Source organism: Carettochelys insculpta, chromosome 26, assembly GCF_033958435.1.
Source record: "Carettochelys insculpta isolate YL-2023 chromosome 26, ASM3395843v1, whole genome shotgun sequence".
NCBI lineage: Eukaryota > Metazoa > Chordata > Testudines > Carettochelyidae > Carettochelys > Carettochelys insculpta.
In genome coordinates this window covers 10478171-10505064 of record NC_134162.1, presented here as the reverse complement: position 1 = coordinate 10505064, position 26894 = coordinate 10478171, and the positions used below count along the sequence as shown (strand labels likewise).

Sequence of the window (26894 nt, the reverse complement as noted above, 5' to 3'; positions counted from 1 at the left end):
TTGTTCCAAAAGTTTACAACTGAACGTTAATACAGATTTGAAATGTTTATGATGCAGGATAAAAAAAAAAATGCTGCTTTTAACCCAATTAATGTAAACAGGCACAAAGTTTCCTTATCTGACTTTTTTAAACTTTATTTTTTTCCAAGGGTCTATGTTTAACAAAGTACTGTAAAAAATTTGTATGTTTTATTTTTGTCTCTGCGGCTGGGCTGCTGGACTATGTGCTTCTGGCTCAGTTTACTGTCCTGTAATAATGTTTGTACCTCCCTGAGATTCTACTGTGTGTGATTCAATCATCCCCCCGCACTCCCATCATCCACCGGACTTTTAGGGAATGTCTGTACTACAGCCTGCATTGGCATGACTTACATTGTGCAGCTATGTCTGCTGACATAACCACTGCTGCAAATGGAAGAAGCTTCCTTCTGCCACAGGGGGAGCTCTGTCGTCAGCACAGAGTATCTTCACTGGTGACACAACTGCTTTGGTATCTGCCCTTTATAGCCAGGCAGATAATTTGTCTGAATGCTAAGAATCTGTAAGCCCTGCTCTAGTTGCTACTAATGGGACAGGAAGGGTTGTCTTTCAGTTGGAAACAGGTGAGCGAAGCACACATGCAAGCCACACTAAAAAGCCGCAGGTGATCAGTTGATTTGTCTGCTTAGACGCAATTAATCGAATGCTGAGCGCTCTCCTGTTGACTCCAATACTGCACCAGGATGAGAAGAGTAACTGGCATCGAGGGGAGAGCAACTCCTGTCAGCCTTACTGCGTGGAAGACACCATGGTGAGTACATGGCTCTCAGCTGTACTATTTGCATAGCTGAAGTTACAGTAAACTCGGTTTTAACTGGTATTCAGTCAACCAGTACTCTCAAATAACTTTCACCAGGTGCTATGCCATTCCCAGTGACTAGGTTTCTTCCTCTGGGGGACTGTGCTGCTTGCAGGCAGTGAAGGGATCCTGTCCTGGCCCAAGCCATCAATGACGCTTCCCCTTCTTAAGGTATTGGCACCAGGACGCGAGTGGGGAGCAACCGCTACTGGTGGGCAGAGGGGAAGGGAGAGCATCCCTCCCTTGTGTGGCAGCCCCCCTGTGTTTCAGCATGGGCTGAGGCCTGAGCCACTGGGTGTTTCTGAACTCTTTCCCAGGTGGCGGGAGCACGGGGAGCCAGCCCATCACCACCTACGCAGCAACACAAGCAGGGCCCCGAACTGCTCAGCCATGGTGTGGAGTGCAGAGCATGCTGTATGGGCAGAGCTTCAGGGAGGGGAACTGTTCCATGATATTTTCATACTGGCAACCTCCTGGTCCTGGAGCTGCTGGATGTGAAACACTACTGTATATAGATCTGTCGGTGGGGGAAGGGGAGCAGATTAGACAAAACCTGAATCTTTATCTCCCTGTTGCCTTTGGTGTACACAACAGCTTGAAGAGGCTGCTACTACAGATAAACTAAAACTACAGCAGGTGCTGGAGGGCTGAGGGCTTTAGGTCAAGTGGCAGCTGTTCTTGCTTTTAAGAACTAAAGTTCCAGGTTCAATCCCTACTAAATATCTGAGCCTGGGTGGCTATATTCAGGAATGATGTTGTGCAGGTGTTGTAGGCTGCTTCACATCCCCTGTCTCAAGAAGCTTGCAGATTTAGGAGTGGGATCATTAGCAGTTCCCCAGGCATTTGTGAATATATGCAACTCAATACGGAGAGAGTCCGCAGAAGTAAGGGGCAAGCAGAATGAATGAGGGAAACTTACATTGGAAGCTCCCCAATAGGTGGGGATGTTGACACGAAAAAATACTCCTCTAGGCTATTAGAGAGCTATAATTTTAGGAAGTTATAACTTTGAGACACGGGGTTGGTGGAAAATCTTTTATTAGCACAACTTCTGTTGGTGAAAGAGATGAGCTGTGCCTTATTCAGATTTATACTTTGTTTCTTCAAATAATACAGGAATGATCCATGCATACAAATGGGAAAATCCTATTCAGTAGATGGTAACTTTTCCAATGATGCCATACCTGGGGTATTTCGTCCAATGCATATTCCAGTGAAGTCATATTCGTATGCATAGTTTCATAAAGCATACAGAATGCCCCATGACGCTTCTGTGGTTGGAGGCAGTATTGACCATCAAAGCAGTGGAGACATGGCTGCAGGTTTTGCATCTCTTGTGACAGGGCCTGTTGCTGCTTTGAGTTTGGTCTGTGGGGAGATTTGAAGGAGGAAGGAGAGGGTTTATTTCAGCATGTGGTCCCCCTCAAGTCTGGGTTGTGACAGTTCAATGATATAGGGTGGTAGGTGACAGCTACAGGCATGTGGTAGTTGGTGGGTTTTTCCCCTCTATCGAAGCAGGCCCTTTGAGGGGATTAGAGTAGCCTGTTCCCCAACATGACCCATTTCTCTTGTGGTGTGTCCTCCTTTGACAAAAGTGGCTTCAGGTGAATCAAGCAGTCCATTTATTCTTGCCTTGCCCTCCGGGGTTCTGACGCTAACTAAACAAACAAGGGATCGTTCACATCTCTGCCGTCCCTGAAGAGATGCTGTCTGAGACCTTGAACTAAAATCAGTCCTGGATCAAGCAGGCAAAAATCTCTACAGGTCAGGGGAGTTAAATTTGTCTCCCTCGTTTGGGCCTCTGTCGTCTTAGAAACATCCCCTGATTTTCATGTCTTTCCCGTGTTGGTCCTTCTGCTGCCTCCCCCTTTCCCCGCTGCTGTTGGCTTTTCTTGCAGTTCAGAGAGGGAAAGGACTCTTACAGAACATCCTGTGCTAGCACAGAGAGCCATAAAAGGCTTACATGTCTCTCATAATCTGGTATGTATTCCCTCCCCGCCCCCGCCCGCCACCAGCGGTCTCCAGGCACTGGGAAAAATACAGGTCACTGCACCAGATGGGGATTCCTCTTGACTCTGTTTTTCATCTCTTGTAGGAAAGTGAAGATTAGGTCCACTCGATTGATGCTGCCTGTCCATTTTAGTTCTTCCCCTGGAACCCTAGTCCTTGCCTCTCTTGGTTTACTTACCTCTCAGCAAGAGCTGCAACTTCCAGAGGAAAGGGGAGAGAACAGTGCCGAGGGGGGGAGTGGCTGAGAGAAAGGAGGCCGAGGGACAAGGGAGCAGGAGAAAGCTGGAGAGCTGCTTTTGCAGGAGCTAGGTCTCGAGTTGCTGGCGTTAAAGTTGCGGAGCATTCGGAATCCAGAGTCTGTCTCGTGGGCTACAGCTGCCTCCCCGGCCCTGTAAGTGCAAGACACTTTTGACGAATGTCTTTGGCAGCGGGGAGAAAATTCCATCCTCACTAGAGGTCATTGGGTTATAAGCGGGTGAGTGTGCAAGGGCACGCCTTGCACGAGAACAGCTTCTTTCACAAATAAGCCTGTTGCTCTTCAGGTGCAACCTGAGATGAATCTTTAAGAGCATCAGTGTTCTCAAAGAAATATATGGGTCTGGCCAAGGTGGTAACTTTTTCCCAGTGGTTGTTCTTTAATTGCTTCTAAGCCTAAGTTTGCATTGCATATAAATTCTCTGACTGTGCTTTTAGTTGGCATCTCCTGAGGATGGATGGATGGATAGATATAGATATCTATCTGTGGGACTGTGGTCCACTTCACCACAATTCAAAGCCAGACAGTGTTAGCCTTTTGCAATCTGGGCCAACCCTGGAAGAACAGGAGGGCCAGATCTTCAGTTAAAATAAAGAGGAGAGATTGATGCAGCTATGTTGATTTACCCACTGCTGTAGATCTGGCCCAAGAGGTAGTCTAAATAGCACCAGGCTGGGTGCCTCCTAAATATGCTCGATGAGGCTGAAAGGTATTAAAATGAAACTTTGATCCAGAGAGAAACAAAATGGCTCTTACTTGCAGAGAGCAACAGTAGTTTGTGATGGGCAGGAGTGAGGAACACAGTATGGGCATTAAGAACATCAGGAAAGAGTCAGTTTTTGCTCTGTGAAGTGGATTTTTTAAGGCACTGAAGCTGTGACAAATCCCAGGGTGAGTCAAGCAGTCCATTAAACCTTGCTGTGTCCTCTCAGGCTCCCCAGCCAGAGGGTAATTTACATCCTTTCCTGCTCCAGCAGGGAGAATTTCTGAAGGTGTGGGGCCATCACCCTCTAAAAATCAGATTAATTTCTTTGCTCTTGCCCCTGACCTGGGGCTCCGACCAGTTGACCCTTGCCCTGGTATTAGCTGTGGAATATTTCCTTCCAAATGCCTTTCTGATTTCCTGTCTAGCAAGACCAGACAATTACATTCAGCATGATAAATGTGCAAATAATCTCATGGGGCTAGCAGTGATGTTGAAATGAAGCAGGAAGCTAAATCATTCATAGTCTGCTGTCTCTGAGAACTGTGTGTGTAATTTAAGAATGAGCAAAATGAGCTGCCAATTGTATGATAGGTCTCTTCTGTCCTCACCATTTTCCTATTCATTCCCACTTAAAATCTTCCTCTTTGCACACCCAAAGCATCTCTTCCACAGCACATCATCTTCTAGAAATAGGGCTTGTTGAGATTTCTGAGAGCTGTCGAGATACTCAGCTCAACTGAATGGGAGGTCAGCCAATGTCGGATTTAACCAGAAAATTTATATTTAATTTATAAACCTCAGCTGTCAGCCTTTGTACGAGGCGGAAGTAATGTTGGCACCAGCGACCCACTTTTCAGAATGATGTAAAGCCTTTGCTACTAAAATATAGTATAATTTGGGATTGTTGGAAAGCACAGGCTGGGAACTCAATGCTGCGTGGGACAAGATAATCATACAATATTTTAAGCTCAGAGGGAGGCCTGCTGTATGCAGACCTGAAAGCTCTCTACAGATACTGCTGAACTGCACAGCTTTTCTGTGAGGATAGCAACAGGAGGGAGTGTCTTAGTAAAGCAATGGTTCACAATCAGGGTACCTGTACCCTTTGGGGTACGCAGAGGTCTTCCAGGGGGTACATCAACTCATCTAGCTATTTGCCTAGTTTTGCAACAGGCTACATAAACAGTATTATTGAAATCAGGACAAACAAATTTCATACAATGATTTGTTTAAATCTGGGTGTATAAGTATAATATTTACATTCTAATTATTTATTTGATTTTATGATAAATACAAGAAGGGAAGCAAATTGTCAGTAATAGTGTGTTGCAACACTTGTAAGGTCTAAATTTTTGGAGGCAAGTGGCTTTTAAAGTGAGATGAAACCCTTGATCTTTTGTGTTCCCCCCCAGACTCCTGAAAGGCTACGCTGACCTGGAAAGGTTGAGAACCGCTGCTCTGTCATATTCAGGCAATTATTCAGAAAACGTTTTCAGAAGTTCTAGAACATTAAACATACTTGTAACACTACGCTGCAGTACAACTTCCTCTGACACAGCAGAAGAAATGTATTGCAAGAGTAGAAGAAAAAATCGTGCCTGAAAATTGTAGGTACTGGGGGTACTTAGAGACAGACAGACAGCCATGTTGTTCTGTATTCTGTCAAAACAAAGAAGCAGTCAAGTAGCACTTTAACTGATTTTTAGTTTTTAAAGTGCTACTTGACTGCTTTTTTGTTTTGGGGGCACTTATATTTTCTAATAGAGGGGTACTTTATAAACAAAAATTTTGCAAAACACTGCTATAAAGCATAGACCTTTCATTAGGAGGCCAGATTTTGAAGTACTCAACCCTCTCAAAAAGAAATCAAGCTTCCAAGAAGACACTGTTCCTAGTTAGGCATCAAAAGAAGTGGCCTGAGTTCCTGAGGAGTTCTGCAAGTTGGGTGCACGTTGGATTCTGAGTGCTTGGAAATGTGGCCCTTGAGTGGAAGCTAAATGGAAGCTCATGTCTTTGGGAAATCTGGCCCCATTATGTGCATTAAGCACTGTGCAATCTGAGAAATCTTCTCGCTCCCCACTCCGTGTGTTTCATGCTTTCCTCCTTGGCTGTCTTTGCTGCAAAAATGTGCATTTCATACCATGCTTGGCATCTGTGTAAAACTGAAACAGAGAAGTCACGGGTAGTTTTTCATAGTCAGATAATTAGCTGAGACTGACCCCATGATGAGTAGACAGTGATGTCCCCTCTTATTTTTTCTCTCCCTATGCCAAAAATTTTATGTGCACTGGGTATGTGGGTATACACCACCAATAGAAACACATGCTCCTCGTTGTGGATGCTGTATTTGCATCTCTTCTGAGTGGCCACTGAAGTGCACAGCTTATAGAGAACACTGGCAGAGAGCTGACCTTGAATGGTTATATCAAGAGAAAAATTGCAATTCCTTGTTTCCACTAGGGTTTTACATCAAGATGTCCTCTCTGCAAACAGAAGTGGCTATAAGTAACAAGGCCTGATTCTACTTGTCTTGAGGCCTTTGCCATTGATGTCTGATGGTCTATAAATTAAGCCGTTTGCCCCAGCTTCACCTTTGACATTGATCCAGAACATGACAAGCAACTAACAAAGGGAAAAAAGTGTGAATTTGTATATTTAGATTAGCCAAAGCAGCTGATTTTGGTGATAGTGATTCACTTCAAGGTTGATGGGACATTTGCTTGTCTGGAACATTTCAGAACCCATCAGGTGTTACTTAAAATACATTGCACCCTGCCAACTTTTTTGTGCATTTAGTAACAAGACAAAAATGGTTGAAGGAAATATTCATAATTTCCCTGCCTCTCCAATGTGGTGGTATTTTTTGCTCCACAAGCTTGCTGACCTGTTCTAGCAAAATACCTGAGTTTGTGTGCTTGGTCAGGGGATTTTAAGACTACAGGGGCTATCTCGGCTCTAATGTAATTCCGTTAGCTTTCTAGCAGAACTCGGCCCTGGACCGAATTAAAGCTGAGGCTTTGTCTACACCTAAGATACGGAAGTGCTGCTGCAGCAGTGCTTTAAAGCAGGGGTGAGCAAACCTTTCACAGTGGACCTCACTTTTCATCCCTGCAATTAGCAGGTCCCCCATAGCCTGTCTGCCATCCAAACCGATGGAAATTTAGGTTATGTTCATATGGGGGGAAAAAAAACCAACCACCATCTTTCAGTGCATGTAGGAAAATGTCTGTGGAATGTGAAATCTTTATTCAGGGGGATAGAAATGTGAATACACAAAAGCAGTAACAGATTTCAATGTTTTTAATGAGACAGATGAGCCTGAGCCCCAGCAGCCAATTGGGCTATGTCTCCTTACAAAACTTCACACCCCCAGGGGACCTGCCCCTCACTTTGCTTACCCCTGCTTTAAAGTGGCCACTGCGGGAGCACTGGGAGCCTGTTTACACTGGTGCTTCACAGTACTGTAACGTGCTGTACTCAGGGGTGTCTTTCTTGCTGACAGGAGAGGAAGACATTGCCGCAGGGCCGAGAAGTACAAAAGGGCTCAGGGCTCCCGGCTACCTTAGTGTTTCCTGTAAGCTGAGATCTTGGGTGACCACCCACCAGAGTCAGCTGCCACCCAGCTGATTGATAGAGCACCCAGAGCTGGAAGCATGTGTTTCTATTGGTGGCGTACATCCCCATATGCCTTGGTGCACATAATAAAATTTATTCTGCCCATGGATAGTTTAAAAAAAGAAAAGAAAAAAAAAAAAAAAAAGGAACTCTGTCCAGAGGCCGTAAAGGGTGACATTCAGAGACACAATATCTGCTCTGTTCACTGCCTTGAAGCACATGCCCTGAGACTGTGTCTGTAGCTCCATGCCGGGTGGTGCATAGATTCCTCTGCTCTTTCACGTAAGGTCAGCAGGCAGTATAATTAAAATAAGCAGCTGGCTCACAAGCCTAGATGCTGTGCTTAGGGAAGGGGGTGAGATCTGCCAGCGTTTGCATAACGTTCCCAACTTATTGTTGCCCATCTTCCTGTGTCTGCTTCTGTGACAGTCCCCATTGTATAGAGGAGAAGAATGGCTTCAGGTATTGGTTTGGGCTGGGTGTCATATTCTTCCTAGCAAAACGTTAAAGATGCCTTGACAGTTCAGATAACGCATAGCAGAGCTGTACTGGGCTTATCTGATGTGACACTTAGGTGAGTACAAGAGCTTTCTCTCCTAGGGAATAGAGGCTCTCCAGTGTCTGTCAACTTGGTGGCTAGTCTGTGTCTATTCATATAGCCCACCTTGGCATCAGGGCAAGGCATTGGAATTTGGCAGGTAAGTCAGTCTTGGGGAGCTGTAATATTTTAGGAGCATGGGCTGATATTTTAGGAGAAGGGGGTCTGTCAGATGTCATCCTGGGCCTAGCTTGCTGCTCACCTCTACAAATAGGAATATTTCCACCAAAGCAGATTGATTGGTGATTGTAAACAAACTTTATGGGACCTCAGGAAACTTGGTCAGACCTGTGATAAGTGGTCAGCCAGCTAATTACAATCATGCTGGATTACAGATGTTGCCAGAGCAGAGCCCTGGATTAGAGAGGTTCAACCTGTACTGAACACACACAGCTGTTTAATAAATGAGATGTTTTCTGAGGTGCAAATTGCTGCAAACAAGTGTTGCTTTAAAAACCATGAGACAGGGCTCCTCTGCGATGTGGGACTCTGTAGCTCTATTGACTTCAGTGGAGGCAGCCAAGCCAGTTTACACCAGCTGAATATTTAAAAATTGACAGTAATTGTGCATGTTCTGCACTCCCCTGAGATCCCAAACTGCGAGCGGTTCAGAGTATGATAGAAATCAGAGGGCAAGGAAGAACCGTCGTCTTGCACAGCTTCTAGGTTGCTGTTTTTAACTCTTGTAGGATACAAACTCTAGGGTACGCTCTCAAGAATCTGGTTTGTCTTGTACGCACCCACACCCAAGTTTCACTTCACTTAAAATCTCCTTGCTTACAAAATGGGACATAAGCCTCCTGTGACACTTTGCAGGTTTTTGCTGCCTTTCTCATTTTTACCATACAATTGTATAATATGAATATTGTACTGGCCTTTCAGTGTATAGCATATAGAGCAGGATCAATTAGTGGTCTGCATGAAATTTTAGTAAGCAAGTGCTTTTTGGGTAGCCTGTTTGTAAAACCAGGTAAGGATCTAGGGGAGCTGAAGCACCTTCTGCAAGATCTGAGTACCCCAGGGGTATGCATATCCCTGGTGGAGAACTGCTGGTCTAGAGACACCAATTGCTCTGCACCTTTTGTTCTCATTAGTTTGACTTCCTGTATTCAATTCCCTGTGTGTGTGTGTGTGTGTGGGTTTTTTTTTTTTTCTTTTGAGATGGCAAATTTATTGCCCTTCCTGCCATCTTGATTTCAACACAACTATGAACCCCAAATACACCTGGTGTGGTCCAGGGAGGCCCTGCTGCTAGGCACTTTTCTTCTGGTGCTTTCAGGGCATGAAAAATTCAGGCAGCTCTGGCTCAGCACAGCAGTGGGAATCTCTCATCTCCAATCTCTTTTGAAGCAATTACTATTCATTTTTGTTTTAATGTGGCCATTTAGGAAGAAAATGTTAATGCTTCTAATTTGTGTGGTATAATTAAGTGACAATTCCATTTGCCTGGGAGGAGATGAAGAAGAAAATGGCTGAAATATTTCAGGGCTGTTTGCTCAGCACATTAGTGACAGCCATACAGTCCTGCAGCATAAGTTATTACTTTTGAGTGTGAACTCTAATGCCCCTTGAGAGACGGGGGCAAGACTGGGATGCAGTGCTGCAGACTGACCTTGAACTTTCGTTGGATTTTTATATTGTTCAGCTTGTGCTGGCCACCTCTAATCGGTTTCAATGCTGAGACAGCTGAATTCATTGGAGGCAAAAGGAATGCAGTAAGACGCTCACCTTTCGACACCCATGCCTGAGTTCCATTTGACTTGGGTCACAGCTGGAATGAATTGGACAGGCATCTGCTTAGTCCATCCTTCCTGTGGGCCTGATCCAAAGCCCAGTGAAGTCAATGGAAAGACTTTCTTCCACTTCAGTGGGGCCAGGATCAGGCCTGTGGTTTTCCTGTGCTCTGATGCAATTGACAGACTCTGGCGTGGAGCCGGGGGCAGGATTTTCTCCAGGAGAGTGTGAAGAGGCCACTGGCTGAGCCATCTGAGAATCCCAGCAACGAATAGAACAGTTTGGAGGGGGGCATTAGAGAAGGGCTGAGGTGCATTGGCTGGGTTGAATATGGGAGCCCAGATATGGGGTATGGAGCTGAACCCCTATTTTACTAACTCATTGGGCACTGAGGTCAAAAAGTTTACAACTGAACAGCTCAGTAATACAGCAGGTGCCATAAGTCACAACCGGGTGTGCTGGGTGGCTTCCCTTTTGTCCTTCAGTCCACGGCAAAGCAGTTCCCTAAGCACTGAGGGCATCCGAACAGGAAGGGATGTCAACCTGACTTTCAGCTCTTCTGTGCTCTCATGTGTTCTTGCCAGTTGGGAAAAGCTGGGCAGGAAATTGGCTGTTCTATAGTACTTGCCATCTGTAGATCTCTTGAGCTTTACAAAATATCATTATCCCAGCTTTTTGGTGGTGGGGAAGACTGAGGAGAAGTGACTTGCCCAAGGATGCCCAGCAGATCAGTAGCAGAGTTGAGTGCAGAAACCACACACTGCCTGCTGTCCCCCATGGGGTTATCATTTCTGTCCCTTGCCACAGCACTGGGTTCAGGCTGGAAGGTTGCACCCTTGCAGCACTTGGATCAGTGTTCCCTGTAAGCTGAGCACTTGGGCAGTCTCCCAGGAGAGAATCAGGTTCTGCCCATCTGATTAGCAGAGCATAGACAGCCCACAGCCTCTTTCTATTTGTGGTGCACATCTGCATGTCTCAGTGCACAGAACAAAATTTATTCTGCCCCAGGATGGAAAAAATTTAGCTGGAACCCTGGTCTGGCTCCTTTAGTGCTAGGAGACACTCTCTCTTTCTGCTCCATTGTGTGGTTCAGTGAACCTGTCAAGATACCGACTCAGATCCGAAATGATGGCTGATTAGAGGGAGTTGTAGGTGGCTGTTGCTAGGTTACAAGCGCACTCAATCTGCTCTTTCTGTCAGAGGGTTCCGGGTTGGGGAGATGGGAAGTGCTGCAGCCTGGACTCAAGGAGTAAGTGCTTTTCACCCTTCCTGTGGGTGGGGACAGCCCCAGCACCCCAAAGACAACCAGGGTCATATGGGGCTTCCAATGTGGCAGGTCTTGCTCTTTAATGAGCAGTGCCCGGCATGGGAGGGGACAGGTTGTGGGGTCATAGGAGCAGAGGTGAAAGTTGGCTGAGCTCCCTGCTGGCTTTTGCTGCTGCTGTGGAGGGAGCTGTCCGGGACCTGTTTTGCAATAGGACAGTCCCAGTAAGAAATTTAAGTTACTCTTCCCTAAGTAGGAGACACTGCAAAGACATCTCCTCCGGCATTCCAGCCATTGCCTAGGGGCCGAGCCATGAGCTGCAAGAATAAGTCTCAGTGTGAGCTCAGGCTGCTGGAAAGGGCATGCTGGGCTATCTGGGACCAAACGGTTTCCCTCTGTTCTTGCTGGTGCAGGGTCACATGGGACTGGCTTTTGCCCCTAAAAAGCCAGGACCACGGCCAGTTACTGTCTTGGTGTGGGCTTAGGGTTTGTGGAAATCGGGTCATAGGCAGGAAGGGGCTATTAGGCCATTGAGTCTATCCCCCCACCTCACCCTGAACAGGAAGGAGCTCTCCCCAGCATAGCAATCTTGATCTCAGAGGGTTGAACTGACACCATGTTCAGTCTTAACCAAAAAGGCTGAGATGAGGTGGTGGGTGTTAGTGTCTCTGAAACAAAACCGTGAAGAGGAGCAGGTTCAAGCTGTATCACATAGGCATCAAGATGCCTGAAGGGCTGAAGGAAGAGGGGCCCCAAGTCAGTGTACCTTGCACACTGGGGAGTCTGTATTCCTGGGCTCTTTCCCCGGCTCTGACATTGACTCACTGTGTGACCTTGGGCACATCACTTCTCACTGCACCCTCTTTTCAATGGTGATAGCGTTCCTTTGTGAAGGCACTTTGAAAGCCTCACCTGGAAAGGGATATAAAGGATAAGTACAGAGCATTGCAATGTTGGGGGCAGGAAGGTTTCCCCAGGGAGACTAATAAACTTCCACATGTGCTCAGGTTTGATATTGGCAAGTAACCATTATTGTCAGAATCCTGAATTTTAGGTATCAGTTTTGTGACACATAGTTGCTGGGGCCGGGGCCGGGGGGGGGAGAGGTGGTTGGGGGGAGGATGCTGCAGTCCCAAAGTGATGGGATATGTACAGCTTCCTTGGCTTGTAAGATTATCTTAAAGCAGTTTTGGTTACATAATGCCTGAAGGGTGAGTTTCTCACTCTGTTGCACACCTATTTATACACAGGTGTGAGTGTGTGGGTGGCTGCCTGCTCTCTCAATACCCTTTTGCATGTCTCCTCTCCCTGTCAGGCTTCATTTGTTCATTTCATCTGAAGGTAGGGCAGCTGTTAGACATTCTCTTCTCTCTGCCTGGTCTCCAAAGGCAGGTTGGTTCCCCCATTCTGCCCTTCTGGGTTGCTTTTTGGAGCTTTTACAGTTCAGCTGTCGTGCTGCGTGGGACTGAGTCAGAGAGCTGTGGATGGAGGGCTGCTCTGTGACTGCACCGCAGCCTTTTGCTGCAGGAGGTACCACGGCAGATTTCCCCAGGGGGTTGGGAAGATGTTGACAAGGGGCATTAATGATAATTTTGTCAGCAAATAACTAAACAAAGGAAAGTTCCTAGCTGGCCAGGAAAGCCAAGGAAATGCTGGGTTGCAGCATTCACAGTGGAAAGGCTTGTGGGGGGAAGGGGTGATCAAGAAAAGGGGAGTGTGAGCTGATTCTAACCTGTGCCTTTTATTTTTAGGACCGGGCTGTGTGAGAGCTGTTCTGGCAGCTGTGGTACTGCAGGATTAATGGAGATGCGATGAAAGGTACTGCCTCCTGCTTCTCTTGCTCCAGGGTAGATGGGACCTCTTGTTGCTGGCATGGAAATGGATGCCTTGCTCATGGGGCTGTTGTGCTCCTGGGTCTGGTGGGGGTGGGCATTTCTTTTGTGTAGTTCTCTGCTTGTTTTGCTGGTGCGCGTGATGCTTTTCTCTGGTTGTGTGTTGCAGCTTAGTCAGCCCCTGGGCAGACAGGACAGATGCTGCCTCATCCCTGAAGAGCTGCGATGGAAGTGGCCAGTACCAAAGACTTCCAGTGGAAAACCCTTGCACCCCTCCCCAGCTGCAGGGTCTACTGCTCGCTGGTGGAGGCAGGCGGCCAGGTCTTTGCCATCGGGGGCTGTGACGACAATGGCATCCCCATGAACTGCTTCGAGGTTTACTCCCCCGAAGCCAACCAGTGGAACTCTCTCCCTCCCATGCCCACGGCCCGGGCTGGGGTGGCCGTGGCTACCCTGGGCAAGCGGATCATGGTGATTGGAGGGGTCGGGATGAACCAGATGCCCTTGAAGATAGTGGAGATGTACAACATAGACGAAGGCAAGTGGAAGAAGAGGAATTCCCTGAGAGAAGCTGCAATGGGCATCTCAGTGACCGTGAAAGGCAAGGAGAACTTGTTTCCTAGAACAGAGAGAGGGTGGTGGGTTGGGTCAGCGTTCCTGACAAGCTGAGTGCTTGGGTGGCCTCCCAGGAGAGATTCCAGTGCTGCCCAGCTGATTAGCAGAGCACCCACAGTGGGCAGTGTGTGTTTCTGTTCATGGTGCACATCCACATGTGCCTGGATGCATATAAAATTCATTCCACCCATGGATGGAAAAAATTAGAGGGATCCCTCGTGGAGAGCCATATTCTCAGGCCACAAAGGTTACTCGGGAGGGGAGTTTATTATTACGGGAATGCTCAGGAGGGCTCTGTTTGCAGATGTTATTGTAGGGTGGTCTCAAGAGCCATGCTGCTGTGGTTGGTTTCTTGTCTTTCATTGCTGGAACTAGAAGAGCATGGAATGGGGTTTGCGTCAGAAATTCCTGAGCCTTCCATGGCTGGGGACTGTTACCCAGGCACAGATGCAGGTAATGGGGAGTTAGCTGTGAACAAACAGGTTCTGTGCCTTGTGTGTCTCCCAGCTCTGACCCTCTGGCCTGGGTGACAGGGATAATATCCTTTGCCTGCTCTGAGGCCGCTCAAAGGCCACCCTTAAGCATGGGCTGGAGAGCACTATGTTGACTCCTGTCACTTGACTGCACCACTGCTTTCTGTGACTTGTCTCCTCTTGCATGGACGATAGGCAGGCACCTGTATCCCAGCCAGACTGAAACAACTCAGCTTGCTCCTCCACAGCACCTTTCACACCTGCCCCCTCCAGGACTAGGTAAACAATCACTCCACAGTAACCCCTGTGAGTCAGGCCAGGCCAGTGAGGAATCCACTAGGCAGAGGGAACACTTGAACTGAGTAGCAGGAGGAGCTGTGGCTGATGGACATGGGATGGGCTCTGTGAAATGCAGGTGACTGCTTCCCCTACCCCGTAGTGACTGCTCAGAGGCTCAGATTAAATGAGGCAGGGTGGGAAATGCAGGCTGGGTGCGAGAATCAAATAAACCCCACCCTGGGGGTGAAGTGGCTTTTCCAGCTGACAGAGGTGCTTTACTTGCCCTAGAGCTTAAACCTCCCTGCCTCAGTGTCCTGGGAGGGGATCCAAGGGCTGGATTCGTCCCATTGGTAGGGAAGAAACAAAAGACTTAACAGTGCCTCATTCATTAACCCTTTACCTGCCATGACAAGCACCCTGGGGCATGGGAATGGCCCTGGCAGTGGAATACCTGCTGGTCTGAGTTATTGCAAAGATTTACATGGCATAATGGGCGTCACATGAACACTGCGAGGGTGACTCCCAAATGTCTGGTATCGGAGGGGTAGCCGTGTTAGTCTGGATCTGTAACAGCAACGAAGGGTCCTGTGGCACCTTATAGACTAACAGAAAAGTTTTGAGCATGAGCTTTCATGAGCACAGACTCACTTCATCAGATGCTGGTCTTGGAAATCTGCAGGGCCAGGTATAAATAAGCCAGAGCAAGGGTGGGGATAACAAGGTTAGCTCAGTCAGCAAGGGTGAGGCTTACTACCAGCAGTTGATCTGGAGCTAAGCTGGTAGTAAGCCTCACCCTTGCTGACTGAGCTAACCTTGTTATCCCCACCCTTGCTCTGGCTTATTTATACCTGGCCCTGCACATTTCCAAGACCAGCATCTGAAGTGAGTCTGTGCTCATGAAAGCTCATGCTCAAACTTTTCTGTTTAGTCTATAAGGTGCCACAGGACCCTTCGTTGCTGTCCCAAATATCTGTCATTCCAAGAGACAGTGCTCACAGTAAGCCCAAAGTTACCTGCACACTATTCAGATATGTCCTCATTTTTTTTAGGGTTGTAAATAATTTATATCAGAACCTCTGCGTGATGGATCCTGCAGCTCTAGACTGCAAGGAAGAGAGGAGTAGATTTTGAGCCCCTACACTATCTCCATTACCTAGGAGCAGTATATGGGCTATGACATGGAATTGAGCTGTTCTGCTTCCATCCAGAAGAGGGCAGTGCAAACATAACCAAGCATGCATGCGCGCGCGCGCACACTGCAGTACTTGATTTTTGCTCCCTGGGGATTGCCCACAGGGCAAGAGTCTTTTTTTCATCCTTCTAAAAAACAATTCGGAGCTGGATGCATTTCTGAGCCCTCATGGCCTTTGCTTCTCTGCTTTCAGACTACAGAATCTATGCAGCTGGCGGGATGGGAATGGACCTGCGTCCTCACAACTACATGCAGCACTATGACATGCTGAAGGACATCTGGGTGTCGCTTGCAACCATGCCCACGCCCAGGTATGCCGCCACCTCCTTCCTGCGGGGCACCAAGATCTACGTGCTTGGTAAGGATGGGCATTGGCTGCCTTCTTCTTGATCTTATGTAGGGGTCTGCTTGAGCAGTAACACTTCTGATCCACACACTCTTGTGAATGCTGAGAGTGAGAATTCCTAGAACAGACCCAGGCTGATGTAAAACCTCACAGGTAGAGCCCCACCAAATTCACAGTCTGTTTTAGTCATGTTCATAGGATTGTGAAAATGGGAAATTTCTTGAGTTCTGCTATTTAAAGCTGAAATTTCCCGGTGTTGTCGCTGGAGGGGTCCTGATCCAAAAAGGAGTTGAGGGGGATGTAAGGGAGAGCAATCAACAGCATTGCTCACCTTACTTCTGCACAGGTGGTGGTGGTGGCGGCAGCATTGCCTTCAGAGCTGGGCAGCTAGAGAGTGCTGACTCAGAGTCCAGTCCCAAAGGCAGAACTACCACCACCAGCAGCAGCACAGACATAAGGATGGTGTGGGATGGTGTTGCCACCCTTACTTCTGCACTGCTGCTGCAGAGCTGGGCTGTTAGCTGTTACTCTCTGGATGCCTGGCACTGAAAGCAGCAGTGCAGAGGTAAGGGTATCATGCTGTGACATTGCCACCCTGCAGCAAACGGGTTAATGTCTGCACTGCTGCTTTGACTCCAGAGCAGGGCACCTGGCCAGCACTACAATCACCGCTCTCCAGTTGCCCAGCTCTGAAGACAGCACAGAACTAAGAGTGGCAATACCATGACCCTGCCACTGTGTCTCACCCGGACCCAAAGGGATCTCCCCAAGGGCCAAGAGCATAGCCTGCTCTCTAGGGCCCAGTCAGCTCCTGCCAATAGCTGGGACAGTGGTTTGGAGTGGTGGTCATCTCTATTGGTAACCGGGCTTATTACCATTATATATCTGCAACGCAGCCAAAGTCCCTCTAAGGAGCGGTGTGTTAGGTGCTACAGACATTCTTAGGAAAAGAGAATTCCTGTACCAAAGAGCTTCCAGCTAGAGAAAATGGGTGTTGTGTTTTTGTTTTCCACTCTATAGGCTGGACCTTGTGGTCAAACCATACCATCCATGCCGCACCACAGCTTCCTATCTCAGTTTGGAGAGGCAATGCATCATGCGGGTCTCTAGCTGTGGTGCATCATGAAAGATGTCGTCCAACTAGGGAGTTTAGCTTTTGAAGAAGAATGGGAACATGCGGCACATGAACTACAGCTCCCATGAGGCACTGCAGCAGCACTTCAGATTAAAAGTATTTTTATTTAGGGTATTCTTTTTATGGGAGAAAAGGGGGAAACTTTCCACAGAAAGCTGATCATTTTCCTGACATTTTCCATTTGTCGAACCTAATTTTCCATTGAAAAATGGTTTGATGGAAAGTTTCTGACCAGTCCTGCTTACCAGGTATTTAAAACTAAGACATGTCCAGCGAGCGTGGCAGATAAAGCAGAGAAAGGAGGATAAGGGTAATGATAGTAAGAGGCAGCTGATTGACCAGCTGATACTGTCCTGAGATGCTTTTGTCTCCATCTGTCCCAGGTGGGCGGCAGTCCAAATATGCCATCAATGCCTTTGAGGCCTTCGACACAGACACCAGGTCATGGACCAAGTTCCCCAGCATCCCCAGCAAAAGGGCTTTCTCCAGCTTTGTGCCCACAGAGAACAACCTCTTCAGTGTCGGGGGGCTGCGGCAGGGCAGGCTGTACCGGCAGCCCAAGTTCATGAGGACCATGGATGTGTTTGACATTGAACAAGGTGGGTAAGTAGCAGGTTCAGTGCTTGCAGGAGAGGCGCATGTATCATGTGAACTCAACCAAAGCCTAAAATCGACAGCTGGAGCTATGCATAGGTGTGTAGGATACGAAGAGGGATCTGCAGCTCCCGTACGCTCTGTATCCTGCTAGATAATGCCATCAAAGTAACAATACAAACCAGGCAGTCAGTCTGCAGGTAGCAAACTCATTGTTCAGGCAGCTGGCCTGAACAGCCAGCCCTATCCTGGGCACTGCCTGAGACACTGGCCTGCTGTGAAATAGGCTGAGAGGCTTTATGGAGGATGGAGAGACCAGCAGGGTCTAGTTTAGGTACGCTGCTGGCTTCCACACAAGGGAGATGGGCACAGAGCGCATAGATTCCCATCCATTCTCCCTGAAGGAAACACCCAGCAGGGACCTGGTATCCCCTAGCTCACTGGTCCGTCTGGTCTAGTGTGAAATGCAGGAGTTTAGCCTGGCAAGCGGGGGGCTGTTCATGCCAACTTTCTGTAGATGGGCACACACTGGATCCAGATTTGCCAGGTGCCCACAGTTTGGATCCAGGGTTAGTTCAGCCTGTTGAAAAGAAATAGCAAGGGGCTTCTGCAAAATTGGTATCCTCTTCTGAGCTCAGCTTGCAACCGTCCAGTGCCTGGCCCTGCCAGGAGCTGGGATTTTGTCTCTGGCCCATCTCTAACTTCACCTCTGTGCGGTTACCACTCCCCAGTGACATTTATCTGAGTTTGTGTCTGGGGTTTGGACAGTTCCAAACACTGGGAGCAAAACTCACCCACAAATCACTTGAGTTTCACCAGCTGTGTGTGAACCCCTGAGTTTAACATGGTTTGTCCGACTGGCCTCTCCCTTTGCAGGTGGCTGGATGAAGATGGAACGCTCTTCCTACCTGAAGAAACGGCGAGCAGACTTTGTCGCTGGCTACTTGAAAGGAAGGGTCATCGTGGCCGGAGGGCTAGGTAAGGGGCAGCTAGAGGGGATGGGAAACTTTTTCCACATCACCTAAGTGACTTAGGAGCCTAAGATTTATTTTCAACAGTAACTTAAGCATGTCAGTGCCTAAATCCTATTCATTTTCTGTGAGCCTTGGGGAGATTTTTCAAAGGCCTGTTGATGGGAGTTAGGCATGTGGACATCACACAAAGCTGTGAAAATCTCCACGTTGGCTTCCTGTGTCACTTGGGGAAATCTCATCTGAATTGAGCCAGACTTTCACACATCGCCTTTGATTTGAGGGTGGCTGCATTTTTGGCAGGCCACACGGGACACCAGAAAAGGGCCTGATGGTTCTGCTGCATGGCTGCCTTGGGAAAATTAAGCCTATCTGAAATTGAGTGCCCAAAATCACTCGTCACTTATGAAAATCAAGTCTGAAGTCTATTGGGTGCGATGCTTGTAAGCTGCAAATCTCGTTCCAATCGCAGACCCAAAGTTCTGGGTGACGTCCCCTGGGACCTTCCGTTCCCATTAGGAGGCACCAGTGAAAGGGTTCCCACCCTGCTCCTCGGATCCATGTGCTTGCTGCTGGGTGTGTGGGAGCCATCCTTCAGGGCAGCTGGTCTCTGAGGGACAGTGCTGTAGGTTCAGTGCATGCCACTATCTAGCTGCTGACTGCTGCCATAACAAGAGTGCAATGTAGCCTTTCAATTCTGGCCAGAGTAAGGCTGGAAGGGAGATGAGAAGCCTTTATAGCACCATTGCTATGGTGTGAGTAGCATGGCCGACACCCAATGCAGGCCCTGGGACAAGGTGCGCTAAAGGGGGCAGCTCTGGGCTCCTGGAAGGGGCAGGGCCTTAAATGGATGGTGCAGGGCCTCGGGCAGTCTGCCATCAGAGTCAACCAGACTGCAGCACCCTCCAACACTCAGAGCCACATGGAGTGGTGCTCTGAGAGCAATTCAAAAGGGCCATGGACTCCAGCGACTGCAGGCTCTGGTTTCTGTGTTGCACAATACTTGCAAGACGTTGCTCAGCGAGGACACTTATTGTTTTCCCTCCCTGTGCCTCAGTTTCTCCAGTGGGGCTGGGGTACTGGCCCTCCTCTGTAAGGAACTTTGAGATACATGGCTGGAAAGTGCAGTGTCGGAACCAGGTGGTGTTTTAATTGTACAGTAACAGAGAACACACAGTCAGCGTGACTGGAAGCAGGAGTGTGAGCAGGTGATGGGAAGTATCACCTTGGGCTATGCATGACCACCCAGAGAAGGCCTCATTCTTTGGGCTTCAATATATGCAGTGGAGACAACACCCCAGGTGGCCTTATGTTGAGAGGTGGAAAGGAGGGGCCAAAATGAAGCTGCTCTTGCATTTAGTCTATTGCCCCAAAGTGGTGATATTTTCCCCCCCTCACATCTGACTTGCCTCCCACCCATTATGTTGATATTGAGCTTGTCCCCAACGCATGTTTGTTCTTCCTCCCCTGCCATCTCCCTACCACCCTTTGGCTTTTCCAGGGAACCAGCCGACAGTCCTGGAGTCAGCGGAAGCCTTCCACCCTGGGAAGAGCAAATGGGAGAGCCTGCCACCGATGCCGACCCCCCGCTGCGCCTGCTCTAGCATCGTGGTGAAGAACTGCTTGCTGGCTGTCGGTGGTGTGAACCAGGGCTTGAGCGATGCCGTGGAGGCGTTGTGCGTCTCAGACTCCTAGCCCACATTTTCCCAAGCCCTGCTCCCAGGAGGAGGGGCCTACCCTGAAGTCCTGGGAAAGCTGCAGTTGCAGTGATGCTGTCAGGATTGGCCTCGTGTTCTTTTCACCTGCCTGCCCTGCTGCACTGTCACATGACACCCTAGGGGCAGCAGGAAGTTCCCCCCACCCCTGCGCATGCCCACCTCTGAAGCTAGCACTGCGCTGAGGCTGTGCACCAGCAGGGGCTCCTGATCAGCTATTAGCCAGCGTCGGTAGACAGGCACATCACCTCTGCATCTCCACACCCATCAGGCCTCAGTCCTTTGCCAGCCTTGAATTGCTGAAGAACTCGCCACCCTGGTACAGCAGTGCAGGAGACAGTTCAGCCCAGGGGCACCTTGTTAAGAGGGGAACTGCTCTGCCATCCTGCAAAGCTCCAGGAGGGAGCCAGCCTAAGGAGTGAGCCCCATGGAGGTGGAGGGAACGTTGGGTCTCCAGCCATTGGGAGAGGACTCTTTAGACCAGGGCATGCTGGGCTGTGTTCTCTAACCGAGGCTCACCTGAAAACCTGTACAGCCAGACAGGTCGGTGAAGGAAACCCCACTGTCTCCATTGTTGGGCAGAGTGGATCTTCCCGTTCTGATGTGGCAGGACACTTGCCAGGCACCTGTGGAGCAAGACGCCCTTTTCGTCACAGAATCCATTGGCGAGCGACCGGGGGACCTTGCTAATCGTATCACCTGAATGGATGTTGAGCTCCACCAGCCACAAAGGAGACAGTTCTAGGCCTCGGTTCACAGCAAATCCCTTATGGGCCCTTTTTAATGTGTAGAATCTGCCAGGAGCAGAAACCAAGGATTGCCTGCACTCATGGGTGTGATCTGAGAGATGGAGGCACAAGGAGCTCATGTGAGGATGGATGGATAACTGCACTTAGGCAAACCTGCCTTCGCGTGCTCTGACACAGACGGGGCCAAGCTGTAACATGCAGATCTGCTCCTCGGTTAGAATTTTAAGGGGCTGGTCAGGTTCAAGTCTTCACTCTGGCTCACTGGGCAGGTAAAGCTCCGTTTGCAAAACATGGACGCTGAGCAAACTCTGGCATTCCCAAGTGTTTAGGGGATGGCTCTGGACCCACCTCCAGGTTCATGCATCCCACAGCCAAGCCAAAAAGCCACAGCTGTCACTTCCTTTCCCTTGTTTAAGTCAGTATCTGTGGTTTGTGGCCAAATGCTCTTCCATGGCTGGGTTGCAATTTTTGCTCGCAGCAGCAGCACAATTAAAACCTGCATTCATGAAGCGATCATTCTGAGCCCTGAGAGATTCTGTTCATTCTTCCCTTCTGTGGAGGGCGCTGCAAAGCTGGGACATACACTCAGGAGGGGGTTCACTTATCATTGCTAGCAAGCGAATAGACTGACCTCAAAGCCCTCCACTTGGGCAGCTGTCACGCTGCTGCAGCCACCAGCCTAACGGGCACATTGTGTACATTTCTCCATCAAGTCCTTGGCCTTGGAGGGAAAGAGGATTTACTAGTGAAAATCCCTTCCCACCCTGTGCAGAATGAAGAAGGGAATAGCTGCATGGCAGCTTGGTCAGAGCCGGTCCCAAGTGTAAACGGTGGTAGACCCTCTAGTGCTTCCTGCCTTTTAAAGGGCCCAGGGGCTGTACCCCTTTGATGTTGTGAATGCTGCAATGACCAGCTGTGTCATGCAAACAAACCAGGCTCTCCCTTGGCAGGCTGACGCAGCTGCCTGGGCTTATCCCCTGGCTGCAATGCACTGGCAGAGCCGTTGAGCAAGGTGAAAGCTAGCGGGGAGAGTGTCCCTGATAAGAGCAGGGGGCGGGGGAATTCATTGTCTCCTGTCAGCTGCACTCACCATGTTCTAAAACTGTCCCTGTGCTCCTGCTTCTGAGAACCAGCTCCTCCTCAGGGCACTGAGCTCCAACAGCCTGGCCATCACGTTCCTTCCTTCCCACACTACCTCTACCTGGGCTGTTGGCACCAGTTGGTGGCCAGCAGCAGCCTGGAAGCGTTAGTTGTTGTGGGACGCTGTGTAGGCAGGAAGGGACACGCTGCTTCCAGCCCCAGGGGAGGGCAGGTGGAAGAGATGAGCTCTGCAAGGACACAGACCAGGTCGTCTCTTCCCCTTTGCTTGAGAGCGGCTCCTATGCCTTCCCTCTTGCACAAGCTGTGCTGGGCCCATTTTGATGTGGATCCTGGCGGGAATCTGGGGAGAGGGGCATGTGACCCTGCATGCTCCCCTCCCTACATAATGCCGCAGGAAGATGCAGCAACAGGTACCAAGAGAGGTGGGGTCGTCCAGGGGTCCAGACAGGCTCGGAGGGTGGAGAGGGCTGAGGCTGGGAGGGTCTGGTCAGTCAGTCACTCCCACTCCTCCCCCTTGTGAAAGAGGTGTATGTGTGACCTCTCCCTGTGTGAACCTGAAAGCCTTAACGAGAAGATAAAAATGAAGACTCCCAACTACACTGTATTTCACAGAATCCTAGGGCTGGAAGAGACCTCAGGAGGTCTTGTCCAGCCCCCTGCCTAAAGCAGGATCAACCCCAACTAAATCATCCCTGGCTTGACAAAGTCCTGGCTGGACTTAACCTCTAGGGGTGGAGATTCCATCACCTCTCTAGGTAGCACATTCCAGTGCTTCACCACCCTCCTGGTGAAATCATTTTTCCTAATATCCAACCTACACCTCTCCCTCTAACTTCAGACCATTGTTCCTTGTTCTGCCCTCTGACACCACTGAGAACAGTCTCTCTCCATCCTCTTTAGAGCCCCCTTTCAGGTAGTTGAAGGCTGATATCAAATCATCCCTCAGTCTTCTCTTCTGCAAGCTAAATCAGCCCAAATCTCTCAGCTGCTCCTGAAAGGTCACGCGCTCCAGACCCTAATCATCTTTGTTGCTCTCCCTGGACCCTCTTCAAAGCGTCCACGTCCTTTCTAAACTGGGGTGCCCAGAACTGGATGCAATACTCCAGATGAGGCCTCACCAGAGCTGAGTAGAGCGGAACAACTTCTCTAGGTCTCCCAGAGATGCTTCTCCTAATACACCCCAATATGTCGTTAGCCGCCTTGGCTACAAGGGCACACTGCTGACTCATACCCAACCTCTCACCCACTGTAATCCCCAGGTCCTTTTCTGCTGCACTGCTACTTAGCCAGTCGGTCCCCAGCCTGTAACAGTGCTTGGGATTCTTGAGACCCTTTTTCACAGGGTGTCAGTCAGTTTTCGGTTAATGTGAATGCTTCCCCTGCCTTGTCCTGACTGATGGCTAGTGAACTCCTGTAAATCTGAGTAATCTTACATGGTGTCCTGTATTCAGCTAAGAGAAATAGGGTCCCCCCCACAAGCTCCGTCGTGTTTAAACATGGCCCATTCCAGCGCAGATCAGCTACCAGGTCTGTCTGCAACCAGGGAGCCAACCCTGCTGGGGAGGTTTGAACAGTTTTCTTGGTCCTTCATGGGTGGATCTGGGCTGGGTGGTTTTAGCTGTGGGTATCCAATGGTGTGACAGCCTTGCTGCTACCACCCTGGCCTGCTGCTGCTTGGGTCTGCTGCTGCTTTGGGATGAAAGGCCTGGTGGCAGCGCAGCGTGGAGGGTGACTGTTAGCATTTGCCCAGTAGCAGTGACTGGAGATGCTTATGGAGCAGGCGATGGGTGGGAGAGGCTGAGGACAAGGCCCCAGTGGCATTTGTATCACCCCAGAGCAGGGGCCGGAGGGTGAACATGGTTGTGATATGGGTGCCACTGAAGAGCCAGGGAAGCCCAGGGAAGTGGGGCTGTGAGGGAGTTTTTAGCACTTGGAAGCAACAATCCATGAAGGAGACAAAGGAAAGAAAACACGGGGGCTTGGGGCACTCCAGGCACGCCAAGCCAGTGTGCCTAGTTCAGCACCTCCTGGCTTAGCTGTCTCTTGGACAGCCCTTCACAGCGTGCTTTGCTGCTTAGCCCCTGTGACAGGATACTTGCCTCCCACACTCAGAACAAAAAAGCAGTCCAGTAGCGCTTCAAAGACTAACAAAATAATTAGATGATGAACTTTCACGGGACAGACACACTTCTTCAGACCATAGCCATACCAGAACAGACTCAATATTTAAGGCACAGAGAACCAAAAATAGTAATCAAGGTTGACAAATCTATAATGAGCTAGAAAATTCCCATCCCAGTTCAAACCACCTGTTAATGTGTCGAATTTGAATATAAAAGAGTTCAGTAGCTTCTTTCCAAACGGCTGTGAAAATTCCTCTTTAGTAAAACGCAGGCTTCCAGGTTATTAACAGAATGGCCCACTCCATTAAAGTGCTGGCTGACAGGTTTGAGAGTCAGGAGCGTTTTTATGCCCAATAATTCTTTGTCTGAGAGAGTTTGAAGTCTGTCCAATATACAAAGCCTCTGGGCATTGTTGGCACATGATGGCATATGGGATGTTAGTTGAACATGAGTGTGCCCATGGTTCTGTGAAGCATACTTGACTTATCTAGCTCTTGACTCCCTCCCCCGCTGCCCCTCTGCTCTCTGATTTGCTCACCTTGATGATAGTTTTCTGATTTGTCACCCTTGATTACTGTTTTTGGTTCTCTGTGCCTTAAATGTTGAGTCTGGTCTGGTCTGGTTATGGTCTGAAGCAGTGGGTCTGTCCCACGAAAGCTCACCTAATAAACTACTCTGTTTGTCTTTAAAGTGCTACGGGACTGCTTTTTGTTTTGATAGTATATAGACTAGCACGGCTATCTCTGTTAATACCCTCCCACTCTGCGTGGGCTGCTTGTTCCTCTGCCAGGCTGCTCACCTCCTCTGAGGACAGGCGCCTGGCACTGGGGTCTGCAATCTGGTTATGCTCCCACCACACTACAGGGGGCATGGAGAGAGCCAGCCCAGCACCACAGCAAACTAACCCACTGTAACCGGCTGATTGCTGGCCAGTGTCCCATCTACCCGTGGCAAGTGCTCGTGAGATGCAGGGGCTCTGCAGCGCCAAGGTGACCACAGCAAGGCCCTGCTGTAACCAGGGATGGAAGAGAGCTCTAAGAGCACATCCTGTCCAGCCCTTTCTCAGCTCAGTGCAGGACTGTTCCAAATTGGGTAGTGTCATGTCCTGATTGTACACTGCTGCCCTCTTCCAGCTAGAGTCAGGACTGCTCAGCTGTGTGTCATAGGCCCTATACTGCTAACAAAAAAAAGGGGGATCCCAAGTGGCAGGCTCTTGAGCTGTAAGCCATGAGCACCTAAATTCTATTCTTGCAGGTGTTGTGAAGTTCCAAGTGTGTGGCCCAGTGGCAGTAAGAATCTTTTGTTGTTTACATTCTGGTTGCTTTTGGACACCTTTAAATAGCTCTCACACTTTTGCAAAAAATAAATAAAAATTACAGAATCAGACAAACTGAAGAAAATTCCCTCTATCCGCTCCTCTTGCCCAGCATGCCAGCTGCTGGGCTGTGTCTGAGGCTCTTAGCTCCTTGCAAATTGAGGAGGTGCAGAACATCCCTGGGAACACTAGAGCCCTTAATCAGGCCAAGATGGGAGCTGGAGGGTTTGAAAATCTTGTAGTCATTCACACCTGTGTAAAGTGGGAGAGGTATGACCGGATCTCTGTGGCTGGGTTTTCCACTGGGAGAAGTGGGCCCATCCCCATGAGATTTTGGCATTTTTTTTGAATCGGGAGCAATAATCCAGAGCCTGCAGCTGCTGCTTCAGCATTCCTACCCTGCAGAGCTACCAGGGCAAGTATTTGCTGCAGTTTCTCACTGGCCACATGCCCTGGGTACTCCAAGCATGCTGCCCTGAGGTATGGCCACCTTCACCAAAATGACCCCTGAGATCCTCTCCTGCTCTATAATCCAAAGCCCAGGCATGGGTTATTTGTAATCAGGGATCACAGAGATTTCCTTTGTTCTTCCCCAAAGGACAGATTTAATTCTCCTCATTTGAATTCAGGCCCTGCATTCAGGATGCAGCCAGTGAGTTCGAGGCAGTGCATCGGGCGGTGGCAGTGCTCTGGGCTGATTGCAGCTGCAAAGGTCAAGGAGTCAGGAGCAGGAGACAGATAAGTCTGTGTGGGAGGCAGAAATGAAGAGTCCAGTCCATGCCCGGGCTCAGGAAATCTGGGCTGAGGTAAAGTCTCTCCCAAGTGATTCAAGATCCTAGAAGCATGAGCCAGCACCAGGCTGCCACGTGGGAGCTGGTTAGGGGAACTGGTCATGGGTCCCATCCTGACCCCAGAGGTAGTGCATAGCCCAACATGCAGCACTGGCAGTGCATGCAGAAATCCAGCGGGCAGAGAGGCCTAGCCAACCTGCCCAGACACCAGGACTGAGTTCCCAGCCATGCCAGTGAGCGTCTCTGACCCTGCCAGGCTTGGCAGTGGGGTTGCTTTGCTGTGAAACTTTGAGGACACCTTGTGGCTTTGTGGGGTCACTGCACCTGGAATTCCCATCCAAGGGGCCCTATCAAGTGCATCCCCGCAGAGAAGGTAGGTAGGTGATGCTGGCAGGGACACACACGGAGAAGGATTTAGTTGCATTGTAGCTGCACAGAAATGGGAGGCAGGGGGCTGGCTGGCTCTGAGGTTTGTTGACCATGTGTGTTCATCTGTTGCCATGTCAGATCCATCCCCTGAGTTCTTAGCACCGTTGAAGATTTGAAGGTGTTTTCTAGGCCTGAGCAATTCTTTTTTAGGTGATAAATCTGAGACTGATCTGATTGATTCTGGTCCAATCTGCGGCATGTTGAGTGCTGTTG

At 49.3% G+C, this 26894-nt stretch overlaps 1 protein-coding gene across 6 annotated transcripts; it reads left to right on the top strand.

Moving 5' to 3' along the window:
* Positions 1-319: 319 nt before the first annotated feature.
* Positions 320-21435, top strand: KLHDC8A (kelch domain containing 8A). Of its 6 annotated transcripts, XM_074977862.1 has the most exons (10): positions 410-790; positions 896-1009; positions 2737-2818; positions 2934-3239; positions 12773-12839; positions 13023-13454; positions 15606-15770; positions 17277-17492; positions 18364-18465; positions 19960-21435. In XM_074977862.1, the coding sequence occupies exons 6-10, from the start codon at positions 13079-13081 to the stop codon at positions 20151-20153; spliced, it is 1053 nt and encodes a 350-aa protein (XP_074833963.1). In that variant the 5' UTR covers positions 410-790; positions 896-1009; positions 2737-2818; positions 2934-3239; positions 12773-12839; positions 13023-13078; the 3' UTR covers positions 20154-21435. The 6 variants fall into 6 exon arrangements, with proteins under 6 accessions (XP_074833966.1, XP_074833963.1, XP_074833964.1 ...); XM_074977863.1 differs by lacking the exon at positions 2737-2818; XM_074977864.1 differs by lacking the exons at positions 2737-2818; positions 2934-3239.
* Positions 21436-26894: the final 5459 nt, after the last annotated feature.

Excerpts from the sequence above, each read along its gene's own strand:
- KLHDC8A (XM_074977864.1), top strand. The coding sequence starts at position 13,079 with ATGGAAGTGGCCAGTACCAAAGACTTCCAGTGGAAAACCCTTGCACCC. Across the intron at positions 17,493-18,363 it reads TGTGTTTGACATTGAACAAG|GTGGCTGGATGAAGATGGAA; the intron begins GTGGGTAAGTAG and ends CTCCCTTTGCAG. Across the intron at positions 18,466-19,959 it reads CATCGTGGCCGGAGGGCTAG|GGAACCAGCCGACAGTCCTG; the intron begins GTAAGGGGCAGC and ends TGGCTTTTCCAG.